Source organism: Periplaneta americana, chromosome 14, assembly GCF_040183065.1.
Source record: "Periplaneta americana isolate PAMFEO1 chromosome 14, P.americana_PAMFEO1_priV1, whole genome shotgun sequence".
Taxonomy (NCBI): Eukaryota; Metazoa; Arthropoda; class Insecta; order Blattodea; family Blattidae; genus Periplaneta; species Periplaneta americana.
The window spans coordinates 158,902,543-158,912,951 of record NC_091130.1 but is presented as its reverse complement, the minus strand read 5'-3'; the positions used below and the strand labels follow the sequence as shown (position 1 = coordinate 158,912,951).

Below are 10,409 nucleotides of genomic sequence, written 5' to 3'. Positions count from 1 at the left end.
TATATAGCTCAACTTATCACATTAGAGGTATACCATTATCAGAAAATATGAAAACAAAAATATAAAATAATTTAAATATCAGTAGAACATAAAAAAATGTGAATACGTGGAAACATGCAATACAACACTTGTCATAATAGTAAGTTAGTTTGAGATTGCAATGTGAGTATTCGTATATTTCCGCCCCCTCAGGCGCTATGAAGGACTATGAGGACATGGTGATGATATAAGAATTCTTTGTGATTGGTTCATTATACGGAACATAGGTCCAAGTTCACGATGTCTGCTTTGCTAGGAAACCAGTTGAGTAAGACCTGAATACTTCGACGATGTCTGAACACGTGAGACGGAAATAACCAAAAGTTCAAACTCCCAAGTTCATGTAGTCTGATTCCTTCCACGCAAACGACAATAATATAAAACCACAGGGACAACGTCGAGGGTGCAAGAACCTGCAATTCAGAGAAATATATTTGCACACTCACCCACGACGTCTTCTATCGTGGCGTTGACTGTCTCGTTGCATTGAACGAAGCCAGAGTAGAAGTTCACCATCACGATCCCGCCATTCTCTTTCTGCGAATGGAACAGATCTTAGTCACAACACAGACTCCGTAAAACTATTTATAAATTTGTCATTCCTTTCATATTTTAGGGGTACAGCGTTAGGGGTACACGTGCAAATATTTTGATATTTAAGAAAAATGCATGTAAAAGAACGCCTTGTTTACTTTTCCCTTGCTCCAATAGTTTTCCCATAAATGTGTCACGTATTTTACTGTCAGATGTTTTATGGATGATCGTAATATGAAACGCCCGTCAGTTTGGGCTATATACGCGTCTTTCGGTCACATGGAGGCCTACTTCAACATACATACTCTAAGGCCCGATTGTATAAACCATTTAATCTTAGATCAGAGGTTAAATTGATCCTCGTTTCAGCTGAACTTGGAATTTTGTGTTGTATAAAGTCTAATCTGAGATTAATTTGTCGCAAACTAAAATCAACTTTGACTGAAGAAATTTCTCCGATTAAGTTAGATGATCCAAGTTCAGTTATTTCTTTTCAGTTTGAAATATACGAGTGACAGATTCTGCAAATAAAATATCCATTATTATTAATATTAATAGATATGTTACGTACATTTATATATATTTCTTTCAATTTCTTGCCTTAATACACAAACATTCTTATATTTTATAAGGCTCTATCGTGTTCAGCAGTATCAAATAACATAACCTATAATTATATTATGTTTATTACAATCATTAATTATTAATGGATGTGACAGGTACATTCATAAATGTTCAATTAACTGTATTACTAAACGAAAATTGTCGTTTTATGAAGCTTTATTATGTTTAGCAGTATCAAACACCATAACATGATAACAACTTGGAGAACGGTCAAACTTCTTATTGTCAGCCATTATTTACATTGCAAAAAAAAAAAAACAGTGTCTCCAACAGAGTGTAATACGCAAAGTCGCGAAAAAGTAGTTGTAAAGTAGCTAGATTTCTCATTATCAACAAAGAAAGATTAAATTTTGTCACTATGGGGTGCTAAAAAGGTCACTAAATCCCTATTTAAGCAATATAAAAGTTAAAAGAAATTGTTGTTGAAAAAGAGTTAAAATCGCTAGATTGGCAACACTGAACAAACCTGTATAACATGGTCCGCGCATCACGTATTTCACCTGTTTATGCGATGTTGCCAAATCCTTTTCACGTGAACTTAGATTGCATTTGAACCAAGGTAATTTGATCGCAGAAAAGTTTTATACAATAGAAGAAGTGTCTGAACTCGATTTACTTTTCGATCTTCGATCAAAGTTGATCTTTAGTCAGGGAGTTTTATACAATTGGGCCTAAGTCATACCTGCACATACAGCGCTCAACGAGTGCGCGCGCTCCTTCGGAGCGGGAGAGCCGTGTTTACCGCTCGCCGAAACGGAGAGGAAGATACGTCAGAATGACATAGACTTGCTATAGGTAGAGGAGAGGGAAACGACCTCTCAGCTATCTAGTGGAGTGCAGTGTGTAGGCCTATTCTCAGTAACTGTTTCACGTTGCTTACCTACTGCTACAGTACAGTATGGAGGAATCTAAAAGACGGAACATAACATTTAACATTTAACGATTTACAGCTCGAACTTATTGATCTTCAATGTGACCTAAGGGCTAAAGATCGTTTGAATAATACTACTAGCTTGGTTGAGTTTTACAAGACTAAACATTAGCAATAATATCCACGACTACACAGGCTGGCTGTGAAAATGATTGCTATGTTTGGCTCAACATTTATATTTGTGAGCAACTGTTTTCTATAATCAACTTTAATAAAGGCAGACATCGAACATCTGTAACTGATGTTTCATTACGATCAGTAGGCTGCTGTTCCTTTCAGCTGCCAACAGCATAAAACCTCGTTTTCATGTACTGATAAATAAAAATATAACAAAATGATATTGTACATTTAAGTAGCTATAGAATTTCTATTATTTCTGTAAAATAAATATTTCTTTATTAATTAATGGTAGTCCAAGATAGTTTTGCAAACACTGAACGGGAATTCATTTCATAAACACTCTTACTAGTACTGTATTTCCTTTTGTGTACATTTTGTACGAGGTCACCCCTTCTTCCAGTCCACCCTTATACAGAGCGCAGCTAATATCTGCATTCCGCTCATGAGCTGTGAGCGCAAACCTTGTGCAGGCCTGCTCTAGTCATATAAGGGTCATTAACCTTGCAGTAAGCTCTGTTGACGTAATGCAAGAATCGATTTACTGATGCAGTATTAGTCGATCTTCATTTAATACACGGAACAGCAAGATGTCATGGCAAGGGAGCTCTACTGGCCACGATTTACAAACAGCCTGATGTTCGTCGCTGTGTACCAGACGCCTGATACAGCATCTCTTCGTCTTCGGATCGAGGAACGGGTACCAAAACGTGACGTCGTTTCCTTCCTAATGTGACACAGCTTTTCTAAGAAAAAGAATTCTACACTAGTTAAAATATTAACTTTGCTAACAATTGAAAGATTATTATATATTTTTTTTTATTTGCTTGGGTTATTTTACGACGCTGTATCAACATATAGGTTATTTAGCGTCTAAATGATATGAAGGTGATAATGCTGGTGAAATGAGTCCGGGTCCAGCACCGAAAGTTACCTAGCATTTGCTCGTATTGGGTTGAGGGAAAACCCCGGAAAAAACCTCAACCAGATAACTTGCCCCGACCGGGATTCGAACCCGGGCCACCTGGTTTCGCGGCCAGACGCGCTGACCGTTACTCCACAGGTGTGGACTATTTTTTTTATGATGCCTACCGGTATTTTATTTTAGTAAGATCATCATTTCAGTAACCCTTCCTTCAACAGTATGCAAACCCTGAACTTTGTAGTCTGCGAGAAAGCACGCTAGCACAGAGCTATCGCGATCAATTGTGGAACTGTATCGTGTTTGTTACATGATGATCTAATTTTCAGATTAATTTCCTGCTTTTTGCATTAGTTGTGAAATACCTTCCTGTAACACTTCATATAATACTGGGTTGAAAACCGTTGTTAAATCGTTATGGTGTGAATCGTGCTCTGTGAGGGAGCTTCAAGAGTTGGGCATGACTGCACATGAGAACGTGGAGTGTAACTAAATACTTTTCAAATTGGTCTGATAATCTCGTTTAGCAGCTGTATTGCACAATCCATACAATATCAACGTACATATTCTTCACTAGCCGTACCCGTGCGCTCCGCTGCACCCGTTAGAAATGAATATAAAGTAATTACATAATTAAAATAGGACGTTTGATCCAGGGAACATTCGTGTTTGATAGAAGGATAAATCGTTTAATATGTTACTTAATTTAAATTGCATTTAAAATATTAAAATGCGATCATTTTGTTCCAGAGACCACTCATTTGGTGCAATGACAATTCCTTTAACATGTTTCTTAATTCTTATTACCAATTATTTTTGGAAAAGCGAAAATTAATAGAAAAATTTTGGCTACAGATTTATTATTATGTTTATATTATATTATATTATGAAAAAGTGTGTTGGTAACGGATGTACTCGAATTAGAAAGTTTTTAATTTGTTGTGGGAGCTCTTGAATCTAAGGAGGAACAGCTTTTACAACAGCGCAACATAATCTGCTTGGCTCATTACCCAATTTTTTTGCATTGCATTTATTGCATATGTATTTCATGTATTTTAACACGATTCAATTGAGCATAGTTAAAATTTGAATTATAAAATAATGGATTGCTAAGCTAACGTACTATTACTGCATACTAAATCAATACACTCTCGTTGTTCGTTAATTCTCTGAGATAAAAATGAATATGTTCATAAACATTATTATAAGAAATACAGGAAATGAATATACAGAATAACCTATCAAGTTTTCTGTGCATAAGAAGCTATTTTAATCTTACCTGTCCTCAATTCACTCACAAGTTACTGTAATAACATTATAGCATTATGTCCATCCAGAGAAACTACACTTTCCAATGATGAAATAATAATTAATTATACAAATCGGTTAATTTAGCTTCTGATATTACTTCATACAAACACAGAAACATTGTTTGTAGGCTATGTTTCATAGCTTTCGATTGTTGTGTCCAAGGCCCCTTATAGACGAAGTCATTTGTTTTTTATTTCAATACACCGCCTTAGATGGCAGTTATTTTAATTTTAAAACTCATTTATCTCATTAAATATCAGTCCTATCAAAATTTTTCAGAGAATAAAACTTATCAGAAGTCATTGTTAAAGAAACTTTTGTTATGTAACATATTTCACAAAAATCAATAATAAGCGAGATATTTCGATTTAATTCAGGCCCCCTTATAACCCCCCTTTTAAATAACGTATTTCGAATGCCATATAGCCTATAATCTAAGTTACAATGAACTTAATTTATATTCCAATTTTCGTCGAAATCGGTTCAGCCATTATCGCGTGAAAAGGTAACAAACATACATACAGACAGACATACAAACAAAAATGTCAAAAAAGCGATTTTCGGTTTCAGGGTGGTTAATTATATATGTTAGGACCAATTATTTTTGGAAAATCGAAAATTACCAGAAAAATTTCGGCTACAGATTTATTATTAGTATAGATGATAATATAGGAATGGCATTTTCACAATCACACAACAATGAAGTACTTCGTCAGCTGTCTAGAACGCGCTGTGTTGTATTCGCCATTTCAGTAGTTCGCCTCTTCTCCACTGACTACAAGCTCAGCGAGTGATGTGGTGGGATGCTATAATGCTTGACGCCGCAAGAAGAGCCAACCACTCACATACTATTATCTTCGTTACAGTTTGATTTAGTATAGGGATGTGTTGGGTTATATCTCTAGAATGGTTCAAGGAACACGTCCCTGCAATGCTGCACATTTTTAAACACCCTTTGTAATTTCATGGTACGACAATAGAGTGAAGCTGTTACAATGTATAACCACAGCCTAGTATATACAGTCACGAAGCTCAATACTTACTAAATATGCAAACATAGACAGTTGAAATATGCATCCATAGATAGTTGCTAGCCACCAGGATCGCTACTATCGCCTCATCACAGATTCTTTCCCTAGCAGACGATAAAATGTATTGTAATTTCGATATCGTGTTCTTTTGAAAAAATTAACACTTTCCTTCCAGTATTGAAATACGAAATACACAACGTTCATATATTATTTTCATAAAGTAAATATTATATTTTATAAATTCTCCTCTTGAATCTTTCGGAAGAAGGATAACTCTGACCTCTTTTTCTTAGAATTTATAGTGCAACAAACGTCTCCTTGTCCCATATTATTATTCAAATTATTGTATTTTAGCCACATACAGTTATTACAACCGATAACGAACATTTCACAGTTTACACAACTTTTCACAACAATGCGAAATACGGACAGTCAATGCCTTTTCGATCTAGACCAGGCCGTAATGTTTGTTCGGGTTTTCTATTTCAGTGTATGGAGCTCAGTGAAATATTATATTATAACTTTATTGCGTATCATTGCTAAGATTTATTTAGTGCAATGTATCCATAAGTTTCGTGTATTTCTTGCTGCATAATATGTTGCAGAAATATTTACAAAACTGTGTTATTTTAATGTGAAGAGAATTTTACATGTTAACATAATCTGTTCGCATCAACATTTTAAGTTTAGAATGGAAGCTATTTTAAGGTTTGATAAAAAAGAATTTAGATTGTGATTTTAATTTAACACACCTACCTTCATTAATTATAGACAAAAAATTTACCATACCACTCCTATGAAATTAGTGTACGAACAATTGTGTTACTTCTTCTCTTAAGTAGTAGATAAATACAGTAATTCAGTACTCAATTGTAGTATTAAAATACAAACAAATTGAACGTCCGGGGTATCATACATGACATTATGCTTAATTGTAATGTATGATTGAGAATTTAGGAATATAAGTTAAATATAGTAAACATAACCTATAATTTCCATATGAATGGCAAGGCATTGGAAATCACTAAATTTAGACAGAAAGGGGCAACTGGTACAGTAAACATAACCTATAATTTCAACATATCTAAATATCCGTGCGGTGCAATTGAACATTATTGAATCGTGCATAAATGAATGTACAAGAATTTCGCAATATTTAATCGAAATAAAGGCAGGTATTACACGTACGAGCAACGTAATTTTCACACCAAAAATAATGTTACACCTTAACTCGCAAGTGAATTATGTCTGAAGTGTCTCATAATCATTGTTTTAAATTTTATTAATGCAATTACACTACATTTGAAAGAAACATATGTTACTGTTTATGCATTCAAACTAATTTATATGGTTGAAACGCCGCCCTTCGTGATCGGGTTAAGCGAGTCACATGGTCTGCCTTACGGCCTGTATTAGATCACGATGGCTGTGGCACAGTCTATTGTTCCTAGTACTCACAGCGCTCCAAGCGGCTAGCAACTAGCGTGAGAAATGCAAAAAATCATCCCAAGCTTCGCGACTGTATGTATTAGACTGTGGTACTACTTTACCATCATCCCCAGAACGTCATCTCGAACATTGCGATGGTGGTTGCATAATGCGTAGGCGGATGAATGTGAGAATATGACAGGCGCCTTTGTGATGTTGATGGCGTCCAGCATCGTGCGGTAGGACACGTGGGACAGGTCCACCATCATGCCCAGGCGGTTCATCTCCAGCACCAGCGTCTGAAACCAGATTACTGTATCTGTGATACAAAGCTTTGTGAACTATTGCAGCATTTATTGTTCATATTATAGTTGGAATCTCCTGGTAGAGGGGCAGAGAAGGCCTGACGGCCTTATCTCTACCAGGTTAAATAAATAAATACTACTAAATACTACATGAGAATGTTCTACGTAACACTAGACATCCACAAACAGCAGTGCTGGTTTTGTGGTTAGCATTGCTTAGGACCAACTCTTAAAAGAAAATTCGAGACACGAGATACATGCATTGTCTGTATGCCCTTGCCGTCAGTCGAACTGAGGACCACTATTTGTGTAATTGGAGACCCTGTTGAATTGCAGCGATATAGAAGAAGGTATTGCTATGCTAAAAGTAGAGAATGCATTTTGACGAAGAGTTCATTTGCAACGAGCAAGGTCAGAGTGAGTTCATTTTCGCATTTCCACTTTTCTTCTGAACAAAATATGATTCATATCCAAGAAGGCATTTTATAGTTCCCAGACATGACATTATTTATCTGAAAATAATTTTTTTTTCGTTGTTGGTAACTCTGTAGCATCTATTAGATGCTTTATGATTGTGCTGACAGATGGCGTTACTTGTCAACAATGTGACGCTGAAACGTGTGTTCAGGTTACTGCCCAGCAACAGTCCTGATGTATTTTATATTGTGATGATTGGTTAATTAATATTAACCCAGCACACTCACAATCACATTCATACAAATTTCCAGACTCTAGACACCCAGGGAATTCCTCTTCTTCAAGAAAAATTCACCGAGAGTCGAGCCCGGGAGTCGAACCCGGGATCCCCCGGATCTGGAAGCCAGCATGCTGACCAACAGATCACGGAGGCAGATCTGAAAATAATACATAAAAGAATTTCGGATCGATGTCTTATCAACGATCTGTTGGAGGTCAATCTCTTATATTGTACTTTTTAAATTTCCTTTATTTTACGTCGCGTTATGAACTGCAATGCTAATCTAGCGTCAGAGTGGGATGAAGGTGATAATGCCAGCGAAATGAATCCAGGGTTCAGGGCCCGAATTTACCCAGCTTTGCTCGTAATGGGTTGAGGGAAACCCTCGGAAAAAAACTGAACCAGGTAACTTGTCCCAATCAGAATTTGAATTCGGGCCCGCTCGTTTCACGGTCAGATATGCTCGTAGTTTCTTAAATATCAGTACGATCATTTTCGTAAAAGTGAATTCCATGTACACACTTTCTGGATGAACCAAATCGCAAATAGTGATTATGGACACTCTATTTCATCAGTTTAAGGAAAAGACTGGACACATGGATGCCACATCATAGATATCAGAGGCCCTGAACCTACTGTGTTGAATGTATCGAAGTGGCCTTTCTTCTGCATTATTACGCCTGTATTTTATTTCTGATCATTTACCTTTCCAAAATCCGTCAATCCCCTTTCTGTTGCAACTGGTAGATTTCCTCCTGTAGTGTTGTCAGCCGGTGATGCCTCTGCCCTGAATACATTAAATTATATTAATTTGCAATAAGTGAAAGTCTCAGGAATCTTCTATGCCACATCAATAAAATTAAGAATGCAGTTATATTGTCAGACTCCAAAGCAGCTATTCTATCAATAGTCTCTAAACACATACCTTCATCTCAAACAGCAGAAATAACTAAAATGCTCTCTCAATTAATATCACTCAATAAAAGAGTTGTGTTCCAATGGATACCATCCCATTGTGGAATCCTGGGAAACGAGAATGCGGATGCTTTAGCAAAGAAGGGCAGCACTGCTACTTACAGACCTGTTACTAAATCTACGTATTACTCTGTGAAAAGATTTATTAAATCTACATACTTGGACTTCAACAAACAAAATTTGATAACACAACCTCAAGGCAAAAAATGGAACTCTCTGCATCATAATCCACAGTTAATTCCCGATTTACCACGAAAATCGTCTGTAGCTGGATTTAGATTGGCAACAGGCCATGATTGTTTGGCCAAACACCTGCATAGAATTGGAATATATCAGTCCCCTAACTGCCCATTGTGCAACTCAAACCAAGAAATGGATTCGGAACACCTCAAAATCTGTGCTTCAGTGGCTGACCATGATAATATCTTTGAAAAATATTGGAGTGCAAGAGGTCAAATGACTTTATTGTCAAACGCCTGGCATTAGAAAACAACAACAACAACAACATATTAATTTGCATAAGATATCATGCAAAGCGATTCAAGGTTTCAAGGTCTCCTCAGCAATTGCTCATAGCTACACCGCTGTGCCTTTCTTGAGGTGATGATTCATTTCCTCCCCAACTGGAAAAGAATCTTCCGCCTCATGACGTGAAGTCTGCCTCAGGGGCGGCCTTCTTTGTACTGACATCAAAGCTCACCGATTAGCAAAGTTATGGCGCGACTACTACAGGGAATACACAGATTGGTAACAGAGTTAGAAGGTAAAAAGTAAAGTGAACCCCATGACAGACCAAATCGGCCCAGAAGATGGCGGGAGATTAAGGCTGCCACCTTTACAGATAATCGGCACTTAATAGCAGTAGGGATCTATTAAATGGTGGACTACTATAAGTAACGGATGCCTAACCCATCAAGTATATTGGCGAAAGGGAAAATGCAGTATTAACCACAACTTTCAGCTGCTCGTGATTTCGCAACTAAAATTTGTGACGCATATCAATATTACGGTAGTAATTTTGAATAAATAACGAATTATTGTATTACTGTGTAGTAATATCTTACTGCTGTTATTTTATTACTTATAGTTTTCCATGAAAATTGGAAATTTATCTTTTGAAGAGATGGAGAAGTTCAAATATCTTGGAGCAACAGTAACAAATATAAATGACACTCGGGAGGAAATTAAACACAGAATAAATATGGGAAATGCCTGTTATTATTCGGTTGAGAAGCTTTTATCATCCAGTCTGCTGTCAAAAAATCTGAAAGTTAGAATTTATAAAACAGTTATATTACCGGTTGTTCTGTATGGTTGTGAAACTTGGACTCTTACTTTGAGAGAGGAACATAGGTTAAGGGTGTTTGAGAATAAGGTGCTTAGGAAAATATTTGGGGCTAAGAGGGATGAAGTTACAGGAGAATGGAGAAAGTTACACAACACAGAACTGCACGCATTGTATTCTTCACCTGACATAATTAGGAACATTAAATCC

General features: G+C 36.5%; 1 protein-coding gene and 1 long non-coding RNA gene across 2 annotated transcripts in view; one reads left to right on the top strand and one right to left on the bottom strand.

Annotated features, from left to right (window-relative positions):
• The window catches only part of LOC138713923 (uncharacterized), a 130,234-nt gene that overhangs the window by 27,855 nt on the left and 91,970 nt on the right, over window positions 1-10,409 (top strand). The window lies entirely within an intron of this gene.
• The window catches only part of LOC138713921 (dipeptidase 1-like), an 84,583-nt gene that overhangs the window by 8,718 nt on the left and 65,456 nt on the right, over window positions 1-10,409 (bottom strand). The window contains exons 6-8 of the mRNA XM_069846459.1: window positions 8,645-8,726; window positions 7,060-7,236; window positions 486-576 (exon numbers count right to left, since the gene is read on the bottom strand). Coding sequence (XP_069702560.1) covers window positions 486-576; window positions 7,060-7,236; window positions 8,645-8,726 — 350 coding nt within the window. The remainder of the gene's footprint in view (window positions 1-485; window positions 577-7,059; window positions 7,237-8,644; window positions 8,727-10,409) is intronic.